Source organism: Parasteatoda tepidariorum, chromosome 10, assembly GCF_043381705.1.
Source record: "Parasteatoda tepidariorum isolate YZ-2023 chromosome 10, CAS_Ptep_4.0, whole genome shotgun sequence".
Classification (NCBI taxonomy): domain Eukaryota; kingdom Metazoa; phylum Arthropoda; class Arachnida; order Araneae; family Theridiidae; genus Parasteatoda; species Parasteatoda tepidariorum.
This window is the reverse complement of record NC_092213.1, coordinates 81,744,413-81,765,045: the sequence shown is the minus strand read 5'-3', so window position 1 is coordinate 81,765,045 and position 20,633 is coordinate 81,744,413. Positions and strand designations below refer to the sequence as shown.

At 28.3% G+C, this 20,633-nt stretch overlaps 1 protein-coding gene across 1 annotated transcript in view; it reads right to left on the bottom strand.

Annotated features, from left to right (window-relative positions):
* Window positions 1-19,925, bottom strand: part of LOC107454300 (karyopherin beta 3) — a gene marked incomplete at its 5' end in the record, with an annotated part of 65,365 nt that extends 45,440 nt beyond the window's left edge. The window contains 7 exon segments of the mRNA XM_043053030.2: window positions 3,202-3,333; window positions 5,904-6,014; window positions 7,128-7,224; window positions 9,452-9,554; window positions 12,229-12,421; window positions 18,166-18,246; window positions 19,755-19,925. Coding sequence (XP_042908964.1) covers window positions 3,202-3,333; window positions 5,904-6,014; window positions 7,128-7,224; window positions 9,452-9,554; window positions 12,229-12,421; window positions 18,166-18,246; window positions 19,755-19,847 — 810 coding nt within the window.
* Window positions 19,926-20,633: the final 708 nt, after the last annotated feature.

Genomic DNA, 20,633 nt, shown 5'->3' with positions numbered 1-20,633 from the left:
AAAAACTTGAACAAAAACCTACAAAAAAAAAAAATAATAGTAATAATAAAAAAAATAACAGCATTTTTAAGTCAATTTTTTAACATTAATGCAGTACTCTTAAACACAGGTGAAACTCTAAAAATATTTCACGACTTACTTTTAACTTTTTTTTTTGAAAAATTAACACAATCTAGAACTGTTTACAAGAATTTTCTCTGACATTTATAGCTCACCGACTCCAAAATTTATCTTTCTATGATAAAGATTTATATATTAAATCAATTAGCAAGTATTTTTTTCCTTCATTTTATTAATTTATTTTTTACAGCTAACAAGATAAAAATAACAGCTAGCTTAGTACATCTTTTTACATCAACCCCTCAAAAATAAACCACTAATTTTTACTAAGTTGTACATATCTCTACTTATTTTTTCATTTCCTTGCTATTTATTTTTTGTCCTATCTCTATAATTTTTAAAAAAAAATCTCAATTTGACTTGGGCCAGCATTAAAAAACGCTTGAGATACACATATATATATATATATTTCAATGCAATGATAGTACTAATTTTGTTTAAGCAAGCAAGTGTTGAAGTTCAATCTCATTCTTTCATTAATGACCTACATCAGGGGTCCCCAACCTTTTTGTACCTAAGAGCAAGTACCAGAATATTGGTTGAATGGCGGACACCATTTATTTTTTCAAGATAAAGACAAAGGTAATACGACGCACTACATAAGGGCCATTTAGGCCTCTGATGCCCAGTTCTACAACAACGATCGATGAACGACGCACTACATATAATGCACAAAAATTTAGCATTAAAAATTAATTTAACATATGATTATAATTAGTATTAATATTCTTGTGCAAAATAAATGATTACTAAATGGTTGCAAAACATACGAAACATAAAAATTATTTATAAAATATATAAAATAAAGTCAGTGTGATCTTTGGCATTGTATTTCACTGGCAAGCGTTTCATTATTGGGAGAAAATGATGAAATAAATGCTTTGTGCTTATATCTGGGGGATGGAGGTTGTTTTCCTGGCGATTTCTATTTTGGATGTGTTTATCACCAATATTGAAAAAAGCAAAAAAAAACTTTCATAGCATTTTAGGGGAAAATAGAAAACTGAAATATTTTATCATTGGGCACAAGCAGCGTGCGCACCTAGACCGATCGACGGGTGCCATGGTGCCCGCGGGCATAGGGTTGAAAACCCCTGACCTACATCATTACTTGATCATACCACAATAATTATAAAAATTACCAATGTTTACATTAAAATGCTATTTTTATTCAACAGAAAAAATTTGTTATTTAAGGAAATACAGAAACTTTAATATTAAAAACAAATTGAAAAGAGATTAATTTATGGAACTTCGTCTACTGATTTTCTTTCAAGACTGATTTTAGTCATAGGACTGAAGATTGGTAGCCTTGCTCTTAAATGAAAAAACCAATTTCTATATTTTGAAGCTTTCATCCAATTTAAAAAATAAAATTATACGAATTATGGCAATTTAGGAAATTCTCTTTCATGTATGATTCTTCACTACTTGTAATTATTACTTTTTATAAAGATATACTTTATCAATTCTTGAAATTTTCCCCTAATTTTAAAAAGAAAAAACAAATTACAGCAATTAAATAAACTCTCTTGTCTTTATATTTCACAATTCATGTTTGCAAAATTAATATTTATGCATGAAATTATATTTTTTAAAAAATATTGTACCTCTAAATTTTCACCAATTTTTTCGGGAGGGGAAGGGCTGTAAATATTTAAATTACTAACTGCACTTGAAAAACTATTTAATAATTTTTTAAAAATTTTATAAATATTGAAAAAAAATCATGCAAATTATAATCATAACATTTATAATTTACACAAAAATTAGGTTTAGAAAACTAATTAAAAATTTTTATAAAATCAAATTTTATAAAAATTGCTTATATCTTCTCGCAAAGTTTCTAACCATTTTCTCTTTTCCAGCCTTTTTTCTTGTAATTCAGGTAATTCATTTGTAATCTAGGTGCTATAACTTAAAGTACCTATTCAGATGTATCACTAATTTTGAAATAAAAATTTAAACCCAGAGGTCAGAGGTTTTCAAAAAAGCCAGTGTTTTTCAAAGCAGAATTTTTCTTGTAAACAATTTTATTCTGCAGCTAATTATTCACACAAATGATATCCAATGTATTCCTTATTTTCATAATTAATAAAATATTTTTAAACTTAAAATAAAATTAATTAAAAAAAGATAAATCTGCCAACAAAAAAAAAAGTTTATTTTTGCACATGATACATTTTTGTTCAATAACATAAAACAAAAATTTCTTATTGTTTAGGGTCCTTTTCTTTTGCTTACTGCATCTTAAACTAGAAAAATAGCAAATTACAGCATAGTGAAATTAAATTTCTGATAGATAATACAGTCAAACTCCGTTATAGTGAACCTTTAGGGGACCGAAATTTCGGTTCACTATATTGTACTGCTAACAATTTTAACTAATTTTTCTGAACTGCTCCCTTTCATTACATTTAAAGAAATGGCCAATAAAAAGAAATACAAAAATGATTAAAAAACAATATGTAATAACAAAAAATGTAACTAATTTTTTATTACTCTTCGTCCTGAGTACAAAAAATTTAGAGTTGGGAAATTGAGATAGAAGAAGCAAACAAGAAAAATGCTTTATGGCTACATTCCACCCAATAAATGGTTTAAGATCAGTATATGCATTTTATGTAGAAATTTCAAAAAAGCCAAAAAATGAAGAAAAAAAATTTGTCAGACAGAAAATAGGTTTGGTAGCGAAAATTTTGTTCACTATATCCGGGAGTTCACTATACCCCGTATTCACTATAGTGGGGTACCACTGTATTAAATTCTAATTGGACTTAAATTTTATATAAGTAAGTATTTGTTGCATACACACATAAACCCCCCTTTTTTTAAAATAGAAGAAACAAAATTTTACTAGCACTAGTAATATAGTTGGGTAATTCGAAAAAATTTCCATAATGTGAAAAATTTTAATATTTTTTAGGAGTTTGAGAGATTCCTCCTAATTTGGGAGTTTTTGAATTTTGGTGGAGAATTGACAGCTGAAGCAGGGATTTAAGAAAAATATTTACTATATCGTCAGCTAGAGATAGATTAACTGCTCAGATCACCGATAAAAAGTATGTTCCTTAAACTTACTTTCCAACAAAGATGAAACAGATGATCAATTTGGCTTTTGAAAAACTGGGGACAGACTTCCACTAAATCTACTAAACTTCTCAAAACTTCATCCGGATCTGCATCTTTTATTTCCAATGTTTCTTGGAAAACCTACAAAATGCATGTAATTTTTTTAGAGACAGAAATAGGATCAATTATCACATTTAACACACTGTAAAGCACATTATATTGACACACATACAGTGAAATAATAATTTAACTAACAATTAAATGCAACGTCATAGTTTTAATGGAATTCAGAATCTTTTTAATAAAAGAGGTAGGAACTTTTCAGTTAGCCAAGAGCAAGAATATACAACAGTTTTCTTTTTTTCACTTTTGATTTTCATTAATTTTTAATACGAAAGATGAAAATAAAATAAAAATTGATTGCTAACAGAAAAGTACCAATAAGTTATAAAAAAATTAATCTATAACTGCATTTAAAAATAGAGCTCTCTCAAAGACACCAAAAGTTAAAACAAAAAATCTCTAACTTTACATTAGAGTAGTTAGTAAAATGCCGCAGAAAGCCCGAAAAAATTCTGTCACAGTGATGATATTAGCATGTTTCTAAAATATTATATCCTATAAATAATATTTAAACTATTTATGGAATCATTTCAGAAGAAAGTTGGCTCCATTAAAAGACCTATCACAAAACATTTTATTCATAAAAGTGGACCCATTATAAAGCATCATCAAAATGGACCTGACACAAGATATTTTAACAAGAAAACAGACTCTCCTCAATATTTTTGATTTCAAAAATAGACATTTTACCAAAATTTCTCCCCTGAAACATAGAGTTGAGGAGATTATTAACTCATAATTACAATACCCAGGGGTGTAATAATTGTGACACAAACTGAAAAACCCTGAAAATTTTAAGTGTAAAAACTACGCCTATCTCGGAAGTAACCCCCACTTTGATCTGGATACGCCTACCTCGATGGATGGGTCATATTGAACAGTTGACTTGCTACTTGTGACTGCGACATTGTCCACTGTTGCTACTCAGTCTTGATCACACACAACGTCGGCCTGTAAACACTCGACTGCTAATGGCAACACGAGAGCGACCACAACCGTGAACTTAATACACCCCTCACGATCAGCAAAAGTACGCTGATCTTAATACTACTCTCCCGGGTTCTCGAAAATAGCAATGAATCTAGTGGTAACTGTTCATTGAACTCTTCAAATGGGGGAGTACTGTAGTGTGTCTACCCCTACAAATATACAATTCCAATTCACTTTAGTATAAAAGACACGTTAACTCGATTCTATACTGGGGTACCTTTTCATAGATGACGGTTGACATAGTCGATAACCACTCACTCCCCACATATACTATTCATGGTTAATATAAATTTTTTTATAATTAAATTTCTCACTAATAACGAATATCACACTTTTAAAGTAATTTATTTAAGAAACAACTTTTCTTACAGGAATCTTGATATTGGATTTTGAGAACGCGAAAATACAAATCGCATTATTGGGTTTTTTAATTGCGTAAATATGAATCGCGACGCACATGATTTTTTTAAAATCCAGTGAATAGGACATCTGATTTTAAACTAGCTTGAATATGAATCGCGACGCAAGCTTTTTAAATTAGGTAAATACGAAAATCGATGTTAGATACTAAATTTGTGTGAACATGAATCTCGCTATAAGAGGATTGTGACGTAGTTTAAAAATTATGAAAATCAGACAAACCAAAAATTATATTTGCAGAAGATTTACATGCCTGAAAGCATCTCGTTAATACGATTGAGCGAAGGTTTTTAAATTTAAACTTTAGAATTTAATTCTTACTATAAATTTTAAATTGCTGTAAAAATTTTATCGAATTATAATTTCTGATTTGTGGAAGTTCGCAAATCAATGGTCTTGAGATACTCTGAATTCTGCAAATAAATAACACGCCTTGCTATTAGAAGGTGCGTAGCCAAAATATCAAAAAGCACCTTTCAAGTCGTCAAAAAATATTTTTAAGCACTATACACATTAACAAAATGCAAAGTAATTTTCAAAGACTTTACATGATCTTGATAAAATAATCATGATCTTTTCTTGATTATATTAGCTATTATAAAATGATCAAGACATTTTTCCGTTCGATATCAGGGGGTGGAAAATGAAGTCTGAATTTGAGAATATCTTGCAAAATGGAGCAGATTTGCACATGATAGTACAATAATCTCAGTAGACACTCATACTGGATTGTGAAAAAGTTGAATAGAACAATGTGAAAAGCACGCTTTTACATAATATGTCAAGGTAAAGAAAAAAAAATCTCATTTTCGAAAAGGGAAAACTAAGCACTTTTTAAAAACACCCAATGAAAAGAAGCACATTTAAGGGCTTTTACATAACAGAAATCGAAAATCAGCAACTTTAAGCACTTTTTAAAAACACTATGCCCCATGTATTAGTTTCTAGACTTGGAGGGATGATGCGAAAAACCTGGAATACAAACACCCCTGAATACCTTGAAAGATATGATTTTTCATACATTTTTTCAATCATAAAAAATTGGATTATTTTTACATGTTTACAAAAACATAGCATTTTAAGGTTTAACAGTTTTATCAATAGATAAATCTGTTATGCCTTAAACTGGTTAACTCTAATGAGTGGCAACAAGACACACCTATTGTAAAAAAACTTACTTTGAGAAGGCTGACATCACAATGTGCATCGCTGAACATCTTTTGAACAGGGATCTCTTTTTCATTGGCTAACATGAAGGCACTAAAGGCTTTGACGGCTGCATAGCGAACCTAAAATAACAATTTTAAAAACATTATTAAAGGTGCATCACATCTTACATTGGACGAATGACTCCTGACTTTGAGTTAGACACCCAACCAAAATATCTTTTTTTCACACAAAACTAATATTTATCTTTTCATTCATATTTCTATTTCTTACAAATAAACTTTTAATTAAAATAAACTCTAAAATTTCAAACTACAATGATAAAAAAATGCTTGCTAATAATGGAGTACTTAAAATGCACTGGTTACTGTAAATTAAGGAAAAAATCACAATGACCATAACTCAAAGAATTTATTGCAACTGGCACACTATAGTGCACATAATAATGTCATCATCATAGTTGGCCAGACAGACCTATGTTGGCCAATGCATTCCTCTGAAGATATCTCCACAATGACTTCCGATTTATCTTTGATCTCCAATTCTATTCATTAATTGCAAGAAAATCAGACTCCACCGAGTCAACCCATCTCAACCGCGGCCTTCCTCGCTTTCTTGTTCCAATGGGTCTAAAAAGCAGCATCTTTGTTATAGTATTGTCATCATTCATTCAAATCATGTGGGCCATCTAATTCATTCTATTTATTTTTATGTATTTAATAATATCGGGTTGTATATACATCTTGTGGAGTTCAAAGTTAAATCTCCGTCTCCAGTTATTGTTTTCATTCACACCACCACCAAGTATACTCCGCAAAATCTTTCTCTCAAATATTGTGATACAGTTTTCCTCCAGTTTTGTCCTTGTCCAAGCCTCAGAAGCGTTTGTCAAGACTGGCATGACAAGAGTTTTATAGATTAAGAACTTAGTTATTATAGAAAGAAACCGAGATTTAATAAATCTTCTCAGTCCAATTTGCCAGATCGAGTCGATTTTTTATTTCAGGAGTCATTCTGTTGTCAATAGTAATAATTGATCCTAAGTAAGTAAACCTCTTTACTGTTTCAAATCTATACGAATCTATTTCAAGATAGGGGTTTGGGCCTTATATTTCGTTTTCTCTACACATAACATGTATTGTTTATAACATACTTTGTTTTCGCTACATTTACAATGCATTGTAACATAAAAAGCATTAATCAAGCAATTATGGTATTAGAATAAAACTACTTACTTGTAAAGATTGTTGGTCAATTAGAGTTTGAGATAACATCTGGCAAATTACATTTAGATATTTATTTTGTTGATTTCCAAATACTCCTGGAACAGCACTAAAATAAATATAACCAATTAAATCAAAACTTTAACAGTAACCTTAAGATAATATAACAAAAAACAAACTTGATAACACCTAATTAGAGAGATAAAAGAGCAAAGTACAAAGAAATGATAATTTTAATAAAAACATAAAACTCACTTAAAAAAAAAGCGGTTATATTTTTTTTAAATCACAAAATTATTTAAATTTAAGGTTTGCCAAAGTGGTTCTGGATTTTTTTTTTTTTGCTGAGCCCACCATTATTTTAAGGTTTTTTTCAAAATTTATGGTACTAGATATATAGGTTCAACTTAAAAGCAAAATAATTACCATTCAAACATAGACTGCCTAAAAATTAAAAGATAAATTAACTTGATAACTTATTTTCATATTTAAATTGTAATGCATTCATGTTGCTATTATTATAAATGTGCCTTTAATTAAAATGGAAAAGTGAAGTATTTATTCACATTAAGGTCACATTAGCCTATTCTATTTACAAATTCATAAGAAATTATGTCTTAATTAATCAAATTTTCATTACAAGTGCTTAGCTTTTAATATGTTATTAATTTTGAATCCTTGGAATATTTGTCAGATTGTAGAGATTTAAAGTATTATTAAAACCAATTTGTTTCATTTTTGAAAAATTATGAACTATTATGATATGAAAAAAATTATTTAGTTTGAAAATTTATTATAGAATATAAAAAAACTATTTTTATGCATATTAATCATGTCTATCAAACATATTATAAAAAAATATAATAAACAGTATGAAACTTAGCTATTTTGCTATTATCAAACAATAAATAAGTTATATTTACTTTCATAATAAGCTTTATATAAAACTTTCCATGCAAAATATGCAATTAAAATTTTGAACAAAAAACTGCTATAATGAATTATATTTACACAATATTTAATTTTATGGAACATTATTAAACCACATTTTTGGCAAAAACATTTACATATTTTTGAGTTGAATAGGATTTAAAAATCCAAATTTTAGTTTAAGTCGCAGAGGTAAACTCACAAAATGATTAAGTTTAAATTTTATTCCAATGAGCACTAAAACTAAATCTGTGTTAATGCAAAAAAAAACTTGGGGATCTTTAAATTGAATATCTGTAAATTTGTATAAAGCAATCTGTGACATTAAGAAATAAAAATAGCATAGCAATCTAAAGCCTCCTAAAAATGATTGCATTACAACAAAACAAGTGATAAATAGTTACCAAACAACTTTATTATTTTTTTTAAATTTTATAACCGTCGTTGAACTGGTGACCCAAATTTGAGTTTACGACTACCAACGTTCAACTCCGTAGCCTTGTAATTTTGAACCCTATACAGAAGACAAGGTAATTCCTGGATCAGTACCCATAGAGTTGTTGATTTGTTATGGGAACATGGAGGACTTGTGATCCTGACAGATTTAACGTGCACCTATCACCATTTAAAAAAAAAAAAGGATTCTTTGGCTGTCTCGATTCGAACTCCCGCACTCGCGAATATGAGTTCAACGCCCAACCAACTAGGCTATTGCGGTCCTTACCAAAAAATTAACATAACTGTTAGAAGCAAATCCTGCAGCTTCATTAATAACTCTCGAATAAAAACTTAAAATATTTCTGAAAAACCTAAAGAAGAAGCCCAATAAAACTGTGATTTCGATGAAATACCTACACAAACTGGGCTTTTTATACATATATATAGAACAGGTTTTTCGAAACCATATTTACAACCACACCATTTTTTCCTGTAACTTTAAGAAACTTACATTTCTAAAAATTAAAAACATTAATAACGCTATGGATGTTACAGTAATTGATGTATAACTCAAATATAAAACTTATTTTCTGTTTCTTCTATTTCGTTGAGTTTTTGTTAATTATCCTGAAAAAGCTAGGTTTCCTTTGCAAAAATATGGAACAATATTTGAAAAAATATTTTTAAAAAAATTTCACTAGAAGATATACAACTTTGTTGGAGGAAAGAAAANAAATATGCAACTTATTTTCTGTTTCTTCTATTTCGTTGAGTTTTTGTTAATTATCCTGAAAAAGCTAGGTTTCCTTTGCAAAAATATGGAACAATATTTGAAAAAATATTTCTAAAAAAAATTTCACTAGAAAATATACAACTTTGTTGGGGGGAAAAAATCACAATACAAACATTACAATACAAATCCCCCCCCCAAAAAAAGAGAGAGAGATAGAAAGTTACTAGCTACTTACGCAAACATTAATAGAGCTATCTCTCTTAATGTTGGATCAGATGAGCATGCACCTTCAAATAGGAAATTCAGATACTCCTGCCAGTTATTGGTTCCATTCTCATCTAAAAAATAAAGTACATCTTTAAGTTTAATTGACACTAGACAGCATATGCATGCTTATCACACCTCTTTGTCAAGAGGAGGGGAGGAGTAATTAACCATGCTTTAATTTTAAAGACATTTCAGGGGTCTACCCAGGCCAAATTTACTACCGTTTAGTGGTACCTTCACAAATTCAACTTTAGGAAAAACGGTAGTTTCACAAAATACTTTATCTTAAAATTTTATTTTTGTATCCCGTTAGAAACGATAAATTCATATTTTGGTGTTGATTTTTTAATATAATTTTTAATTCTAACAAAATAGGTACCTCTCAGAAAAAACTAGAGACCCCTGCATTTAAAAGAGCTTAAGTTTAGATCTTACCAATGGCACACATAAATGCTTTCATGCACATTTTCAAAGGCAGTTTACATAAGTGACCCTTTACTTTAACCACTGAATATAACAGTTATTAAAAGGCTAAAATACCTGGAATTGATCCTTCAGTACTTGTTCTTTAAAAATTTTGGTATAGTTTTGTAAAAGATAAGTTTCGTTTGTAAAAGATAATTTTCAATAAATCTTAAAGGGTTCAAACAAAACAAAAAAAAAAATTAATTGACTTTTAGGTAAATTTCAATGAAAATCAAGACCATATTTTGTCTATATTGAGTAATTTTTCCTCAGATTTGTAATGATTTGTTTGATTATTTGTAATGCCAAATATTACACTTTTTGAGCAAAAATAAAAATATATATCATTTTAAATTTGACTAAAATGTGAAACCATAGGATGAAGATTTCTTTATTTTTATATACATATTCAAACTACATTGCATATAAAAATACTATAGAAATTTCCATTTTCGTCATATTTTTTAAGTAGTTTATTCAACAACTCAAAATAGCCTCATATATATATCTATTCATGTGATGCCAGTTAATTTTTATTGAATTTTACAAAGAGTGAATGCAAATACCGACAGATTACAGATTAGTTACAAACTTTTACATTATTTAATAACTATTACTTTAAACTTCTACCTTGTTACATCTCCTTTAGTCTTAAGGTCTTTCTTTAAGATAAAAAACGGAAATGAGTTAAAATAATGAAAACTTACACCATCAGATCAGGCACCATTAAAAGGAATAAAGAAAAACACTCATTTACTCTTTCTAAATAAAGGTATTAAGTTAGGAGAGCACTACTTGCTCTCTAATCACAATAAAAAATAATTCTTTTTTAAAATACGAAAAAATAAATAATTTAAATTGCACTTTTGAGTTGCTAAAAGTGCAATTTAAATTAAATTGCTGCTTTTGTAGTGGTAATAGTACGGAATTCCACCTGGCCTAAAGGAACTCATTATTTTTAATAAAATATTACGACACACGAAATTTTAAATTTTAGTAATCGTTTTCTGACTTGCTTTCTTTTTACCGATTTTATCCCAAATTCAAGTAATGTTTTGATTCAATCTTTGGTTATAGCTATCAATCTTCAGGCAGTTTTTAAATTTCTCATACATTTAATATGATATTCTGACTTGTCAGTTATGAATCACGCATTATTCACTTTTAGACTTATGTCTGCAGATTTCATCGCAAAACCTAAGTAATTATTCGGCAGTTTTTAAATCGTACTTCCAGTTTTTAATAATTTATATATTTTTAATGCAATATTATTATGAGCCTCAAACCAGACATTAATTAATCACTTTTTAACACGCTTTCTTTGTGCGATCAAAAAATACTGTCAAATATTTATACGATCATTGAGTCAACCAAATTTTTGACAAAAGGACCGAATGCTCGTTACATTTCAAATTTTAGTACAATATTATTACAATAAGAAATTCACAAAATGGAAGAAAATGTTCACTGCTGTAACTTTGATTTCAATTTTTTGTTGCATTAGGGATTTTATTAGGAGAAAAAAAAAGGAAATGTTTACTGCATAAAAAATATCTGAAGTATGCTACCAAATAAGTAATGAATCTTATTATTAACTATAATGGCTTTTTGTTTTTATTTTAGGTTTTTGCTCAAACCTTATAAATTTTCTTCAATTAAAGCATTTAATTTGAATTTATATTACTAAGTATGTAATTTTTTTTATACTTTAATTCAGTTAGCATTGTAGTTCTTTTGTTGTTGGAATATATTTTAAAATAAACTTTTGTATTGCGTAATATGATTAAAAAAACATTTCTTTTCTCCAATGTCTTTTTTTGAACAAATTTCAATAATTAAAGGATTTAATGGTGCTAATTGAGGACAATCTTAGAGCTGTTCTCTACAGTCAAGAGGCGCCGAAGCTGGCGGCCGCAACAGTCCAGACCTTTGATGTGATCTGAAGATCCATGGACACGAAAACAATTATTTAAAAATATATTATTAAGTTTACTGTTAAAAGAAAATTGTGCTTAAAAACTAATATTTAAAAAAGTCACAATTTTTGACAGCACCATGTCCAAATATGCTTGTGATCTTTCATTAGTCAAACTGCTGTGCACGTGGTCTAATTAACACACAAAAACTATTAATTTCAGGTAAATATTTAAGTGAAGTTTTTCTATTTTATATTTCTGAGAAACTGGCGAAATCCAGTAGTCTACTGGAAAATTCAGTAGAATTGGCAGCTATGTTAAAGCAACATACATAATTTGATATAAGTATAAATCATTCAATCACCAATAAAATTTCTTGCCAGTTCTGAAACAACATCACTTATCTTTTTCCTCAGATTAATATTAAAGTTTTGCTGTAAACGTGCTAGTAGATGTGACTTAATTTGTTGTTGAACATCAGAGGGTATTTTCATGTACACTTCATCGAAATCTGAGGTTATTAATCTTCGAAGAAGAACAGCTGCCAGTTCTGCCTCCTGAAAAAAAATATATGTTTAAAAATAGCATACAAAATGTTGCATTATTTTTGACTTACAATTGATTTATTTAATTCAGATCGTTTTTAATAAATTAATATTAAATCAATAACTGATATGAGATTGATGCAACAAAAAAAGTGCAACAGTTGTGTACTTATCAGGGTTCACAAAGGTAAGTCTAGCCCAGAAGAAGCCAATTGGTTTTTTCAGGCTGGGTCCACTTGAAAAGAGAGAGAGAAAAAAACCCATCTTTATAACTATCAAGTGGGCTTTTTCATTTTTCCCCAATCAGTTTTCTTTGTAATTATCAAACAAAATAGTTTTTTAAAATTATCAACTTACTATTCAATAAATATTATTTTTAAACTTTTTATGCAAAATTATTTATATAAAGTAAAACACTTAAGAAATCTGATTTTCTTTTTTTCAAACAAAATTCAACATAAACGAATTAAATATGTGATAAAGTGCATGAGTAAAAAAAAAACACATTTCTAACAAATTATGTGTAATATGTACACACTTTACACTAGTCCAAATAAATTATTGCAAATTTATTTGGACTGTAAGCCCTTTACAGTTTGTTAAAATACATCAACGAATCTATATTATACACATTCAATATTTTTAAATGAATTTTCTATGATTTATTTGGACAAAAATGTGGACATAAATTTTTCAATTAAAATAAAAAGCCTGTAATAAGTATTTTAACAGACAGCGAAATTTGGACTGCATTGTAACTGTATAGACTGTACTTGTTTCCATCTACAGTAGCTGTTGCAAAAAAAAATCTTTGTTTTAAGATAAAGTTAAAATTTTGAACTCATAATTTAGCAGAAAACCATAATTTAAAATAACAGTTGAAAGTCAAAACACATCTAATTACTCAATTATTCACCACTTCTCTGCCTAAAAACTTTAGATTATGTTGTCCTACATTTAACAACCTGTACCTAACTGGAAAATAAATTCATCAAAAATTAATTTTTCTAAGTCTTCAACTTTTTGCATCTAAAATAACACACTTTGTTTGTTAAAAAATATTTATTCTGAATCAATACTTATTTGGTTAACCTTACAATGGAGCTTCCCAGCTCGGCCCAAAAGAAAACATTATTTTTGATTTTGAAATTGATAAAGGGGAAAAAAGCAAAAGCTTTTGATATTCCAAATTTAATGGAATTGTTATGACCATTGAGATTCATTTTAACGAATTCCAAAAATGTTTTTTATTGAATAATTTTATCTTATTTTTGATAGGAAACATATGAAACTATTTATTAATGGAATGTGAATGCACATTGCAGGGTTGGTTGATATAAACCAATGCAATCATAACCATGATTTAAACCAGGGTTGGNGATTTTAAATCTGTTATTTTACCTTAATTTTAATAAAAAAATATTTTAAAACCTGCTGATTACCTATAGTATAATTAAATTTCCATATAATGCATGGCTACTGTTGGTAGTTTTGAAGTTTATATATTTTCTTGGCAAACTTCAGTTTTAGACGTTTTCGACGGGTTTTTGACGGTTTAAACCAGTATACCCTTGTCATGTCAAAAACCACTTTTTGACGTCAAAAAACCAACCCTGATTTAAACTATTGTAAAAACCAAACAGTTTAAAAAAAATAAATAAATAAATAAAGCCATGATTTTTTAAAAATTTTTTGTTTTAATAAGTAAATTTTCTCGCACTTATAAAAAATTTTCCAGTTTGAACATTGCAAAATGATTTTTAAAAAAGTCAAAAATCATCATGATTCTTATTCACAAGATTTAATAATAACACACACTATTCGTATTCAGCCATTTTAAGAAATCGTGTTTTGATTCTTTCAACAATTCAAAAATCATACATCGTGATTCATATTCACGACATTTAAAAAAAAATTTAAGAAAAAAAATTCAATCCACTTACATATTTTGAAAAAATCATGAACAAGCATAAGTTTAATCAATCATACCCCATGCAATTCTTATTTGTAGTCACATGATGATTTAAAATCATAAATTGTGATTTATATTCATGTGTTTTAAAAATCATACTATTTGATTCTTCTCACTATTCAAAAATCATACACCATGATTCGTAGTCACAAGATTTAATAATCACACATCCACACATTTGTATCCACACGTTTTAAAAATCATAAGTTGTGATTCTTCGTATAATTCAAAAATCATACATCATGATTCATATTCAAGAGATTCAAAAATCAAATATCTTGATTGTATTTACGCGTTTTAAAAATTATGCGTTGTGGCAATTTTTCACGCAATTTTAAAATCTGACATTGCGATACGTATTCAATTCATGTGACTTAAAAATCAGATATCGCAATTCGCATCCACGCAATTTAAAAACCACATATCAAGATTCATATTCTCGCAATTTAAAAACACACATAGCGATTCGTAGTTCTGCGGCTTCCAATAATCTCGACAGGATTCAAATTCACGTGATTTAGAAATTACACAGTCGTATTCGCACATTTTAAAAATTGCACTTCATGATTCGTATTAACGAAATTTAACAAAAAAAGGGTTACATGGAAAGAAAGAGCATGTTGTAGTAAAATAATTAATCATAAGTATAATCAGGGTGCGTAGCCAAAGCTTTCAACGAAAATAAGCACCTTTTAAGTACTTTTTAAGCACTCAAAAAATATTTTTTAACTCTATATTATATACAATAACAAAATGTTATATATTTCAAAGACATAACATGTTCATGATAAAATAACTAGTTTCTGACAAATAACTCTTTTTTTTTTATTGTATTAGCTATTATAAAAAGATCAAGAGTAATTTCAGTTCAATAACAGAGGGTGGAAAATGAAGCTTGAAATTGAGAATATCTTACAAAATGCAGCTGAGTTGCACATGAGAGAGCAAGAATCTCACCGAACCCAGCTCAGTAGACGCACTTGCAGACTCGTATTTAATCAAATTATGTAAAATGATTAGCGCTTTCATAAGTTACCGACTAACCGTACGCTCAAATGGATTGTGGATGAATGAATTATGAAAATGTTGAATAGAACAGTGCGAGAAGTATGCTTTTGCATAATACATGGCGAAAACAGACATGGTAAAGAAAAAAAATCTCCCTTTTCCAAAAATGGAAAATTAAGCACTTTTTATAAACACGCAATGAAAAAAGCACCTATAAGGGCTTTTAAATACTGCCTACATCAACAGCTTCAGTAGAATGAATGCTTTTTAGGATAATTTGGTTTGTTCTTAATTGAGAATAAGCAATTTTTTTTTAATAAAATCATTAAATTTTCAATTAATGGCCCTGAAAAACTGTAAAAAAATATAGTCTATTGGTAACAAAATTTAAATTACTTTTAGTTCATTATCTTTGATTTTAAGTCAGTTTTCCACCACTATATCATCAAAATTATCAAATTATCATATAGAAGGCTACTTTATTGCGGTTATGACACTTTTAAAAATTTGGTGAAATGATCCTTATTCTAAAAGTTTTACTTTTTTATTTGCAACAAATTTCTTAATACTTTTGCAGAAAGCAGAACAATTGGCATCTCTTAAATAGACAATAATTTAGTAGAAGATCCTTAAACAGACTCAACTGTGACTAATACTGTTACGGCCAGTTCCAAATTTATCTTAATGGGTAAACATCTACCCAACATTTTCATAGCAGGTCCATACAAAATGAAAACAAGTACCAAACGTTCACTAACACATTTAATAAGGAAGACACAGATATATGGAGAATCAAAATAACAGAAAAAACTCTAAGATCTCTTCAATCTCTAAAATCATAAGTCATCTGCCCATTCAAGGCTAACACCTACACATATATGCATAACTTAGAGTGCAAAATAAATCCACACTCCACATAACCGTATGTTGACAAGCATGGTTTGTTGATTTAAATCAAATGATTTTTTTTAAAAAAATCATTGATTTAAATCAACTAATTTTTTTTATCTATATATATTGATTTTAAAAATTAAAAAACAGTGTTTTAAATTTTTGATACTTTTATTATTTTCTTTTCTTAGTATTAAAATTTAATTTAAATAAATTGCTGCATTNTGATTTTTTTAAAAAAAATCATTGATTTAAATCAACTAATTTTTTCTTATCTATATATATTGATTTTAAAAGTTAAATAAGTTTCTGTAAATTTTAAAAGTTAAAAAAGTTTATACTTTTATTATTTTCTTTTCTTAGTATTAAAATTTAATTTAAATAAATTGCTGCATTAATTAATTTTAGTTAATGAAACTACTTTCTTTCTTGGTGTGTGTTAAATTCCAACACATTTGAAATTACATTTTCAAAAATCTTTTGATTCTTGATATTGAAAGTGCAGTTTAAAGTAAACATTCAATGCTGTCTTAATATAGACTTGCATAGTTGTAGAAAGTAATTAATAAACATGATTTTTTTTCAAAAAATACAAATAATGTTAATTAAAATTCTACCTTTTGAATGAAAAAGCATAATTAAAATCTACATCATATTTTACTGGTGGAAAATGTATATTTCTGAAGCTTGAGGTTATATTAAAAAGAAATTACCCTAATATGCCAAAAGTAGAAAAAAAAAGGCGGATGAATTCAGATGGTTTTTTTCTTCCTAATATAGTGTCATTCTTCCCTTTCAAAGTCTATTTGAAGCAGTAAGGTTATTAACTGGTACTTTTTTCTATAATATGTTTACAGCATCTTTGAGATTATCTGATTTTCTTTAAAGAAATTTTGTGAAAAAAAAATTCCAATGAGTACATCGATTTTCTAATTTTTTTTTTTAGCTTAACTTATCCATTTTGATATAGAATTAAAAATGAATATTTTAATATAAAAATATATAGATTAAATATTTATTAATTTTTTTATGAATAACTACATTTATAAACAGTCTGCTACATTTATTTTGCCATTTTGAAAATCAAGAGGAAAAAAAAAGAAATCACAATTTTATATTAAAGTTATGGTTTGCTAACTGAAACTTTGTTTTAACAGTTAAAGTACAGGGGTCAGTCCAAGCCAAATTTACTATCGTTTAACGGTACCTTTACAAATTCAACTTTAGGAAAAACGATAGAATAATTACACAAAATACTTTTTCTTAAAATTTTATTTTTGCGTCTCGTAAGAAACAATAAATCTAAATTTTTACTATATTTGTGTTGATTTTTTAATATAATTTTTAATTTTCACAAAATAGGTACCTTTCAGAAAAACCCAGACAGACTCCTGAAGTATTCTTTAAATTCTCTATTTCATCTAGTCTTTAAATTTTAATCATGCATTTGTTTCAAAATGGTTGCTATGCATTCAAAGCCATGTATTATAATGAAAAATTATTTTAGTTAGAGCTTCTAAAATATTGTTATAATATAGTTTAAATATTAGGTTAATTTTAATTAAACATTTATAATTTCTTTTTAATCATAAATTAAAGTTCTTACAGTGTATTTGAATAAATATCAAAAAATCTGATTCTTTTGATTTTTTTTTAAAAATCAGGAACCCTGTTGACAAGTAGGGATATGAAAATCACTAATTTAGGCAATTTCTAATCATATTTAGGTTTACTTTGGGTAATTTGTTTACTTTGGCTATTTTAAAACCGATTGCTTGGTCTCGAAATTAAAGTGCCCTTTTATAAAACAACTTAGTTTAATAAATAATCAACTGAAATAAAATTGTTGATTGAAAGATTGTTGGAGAACAATGATAATACTTACCTCTGGGGGGACAGTATCATCATTACAAACATTTAAGAGCAGGAAGTTTTTATCAATGGGGGGAACTTTTTCAAATAACTCCTGGAAATAAAAAAATTAGAATATATTAAAAGATTGAGATATTGAGACAGATAATACAAAATTTAAAAACCTGTAATACCATAATATAATGTTATCAATTAAAGATAAATTGATAATATAAAATAATTTGATATGTATTGCCTCAATTAAACAATGTGATGTTGACATTTAACCGAACATATTTATGACGTCAACAACTAGTTTTTGTAACAGGTTCTTAATCTCAAACTTGCTCACTATTTCATTTTATCATAGATGAACAATATAAGCACTTACATTTAGCGAAGTAAAACATGTGTACATAAATCTTAATCAAAAGATTTTTTTAAACCATTATTTATAATTACTGAAACTTTTATTTTATAACCATCGTTGAACAGCCGACCCAATTTTTGGGTTTACAACTACTAATATTCAACTCTGTAGCCTTGTAATTCAGAACCCAATCTAGAAGACAAGAGAACTTCTGGATCAAGTATTGGGAGAAATCATAAAATTTGCCTTCGCGGAGGACTTTTTGAGTTACACAGAGAGGAAAACATTCCAAGGTTAGCCTAACGGCAAGGGAACTCTAACCCATGAGCTGTTTATCTCTGAGTATATTTAATGTCAACACTGTGGTCGGTGCAAGCTGGATGTGGAATTCGTATCGACTAGTCATCGCTGTGATTCGATCCCAATTAACCTCAATATAAGGCAAACACACAATACCCTGAGCCATCAAGGCACGATTTCAACTATTAACACTCAATATGCGAAAATTTGAGAATATATGGGCAAACAGGAAATAGTTGTAAAATACAGGAGTCTTCGTTAAAAAACAAGAGACTTGGTATGTTAACCTGTTTGTTTTTTAACACAAGCAATTGCAACAACTCTCGCATACAGTTAAGTTGAAAAAAAATGTGAGTTTTGTAAATATTTTAGTACCCTTTGTTGCTAAAAGTAGAAAACTTCTTACTAGACACTTTATACAAACTGTTACTGAAGACAAAATAGGATTAATTTTCTGTTATTTTAAACTTGTTTTTAAGTATTGAAAGAAAACCTGTCAAACACACGTTTTTTTTTATATGTTTTAAACATGTTAAAAACAAGAGTTTTAAACATAACCCTGACAGTATGTTAAATCTATATTTACATCCAAAATATTTATTTAAATTATTATACATCTATCTACCGATTAGAACAGCTATTCTTATTTTTTAATTACTATTAAAAGAAACCATATTTCGTTTTTTGGTAATTGACAACATAATAGGAATGAACGTAAACACATTGTCAACGCAGTAACCAAGGTATGACTCATCTCAGCAAAAACTAATAGAGTACTAAAAATTACGAATTTTGTACAATGCTTTCCGTTTTATACAAGGACATCAATATTGACATTAAATAGAAAACAGCATTTATTAAAAATTAGCCATTAACACGTGAAACGTCACTGTGGTGATTGATATTGATAAAACTCATGGAGTTGAATATAATTTAGATTTAAATTATATTACCTCAGCTTTAGTTCGCACATCATTATTAGTGTTTAATAAATTTGTCAATATGTTTCGGAAAGTTCCGATGTCAGTAGAAGTGGGAAAAGACATAGCACTTTCACTTTATTTACTAACACGAGAGCAATTTGCAATCACACCTCTAGCAGGTTTCACATACCCGCCGAAAAGAGAGAATCTGCCTCGTGCTTTCACGGTTCCGAACTGCAACTGCACCCCATAACTCCCCGGGAGAATAGATAATAATAAATAACATACACTTCAACTTTCATTGAGATTTTTGCTCGTAATCACAAGAGCCGTTGTCGAATATAACGTACGAAATGTGCGAAAAGGTTTAACGCTATTAGAGAAATATACCCAGAAAGCATGTAACCTGCAACTTTGCAACCTTGTGTCGGAATTGTCTTTTTATTGTCACAAATATGTTTGTACTAAAAACCTTTTTTCAATAAAGCAAAAGTATTGCAGTTTCAAACCTTTCATCCTAAAAAGATTTACAAATATTTTTTGAAGCTTTTTTAAAAAGTATGCGTCACTTAGGTCCATAATGACGTTTTAGCTGACGTCACACTAGCGATAGGATCAAATTGCATTGTCCATTAAAATTCCTTGACAAGGTGGATCTTAGCTGAGCATACAAGACTTTGCGAAACGAAACCTTAAAATGACCTAGATTTAAAATTATTTTCACCTTGAGACTAGCTTTATAAAAGGTTTTTTCCCCGCTTGAGAACCTTAAGTCAACCTCAATTTAAGGTTTTTATAGAAAAAATTGTTTTCCAAGGTTTTGGATGAGGATAATGTGGGTAGAACAGCGCAGATTGTCACAGATCTCGTTTTCAGGTAAGAAGGCTTACACGCAAACCGCATTAAAAA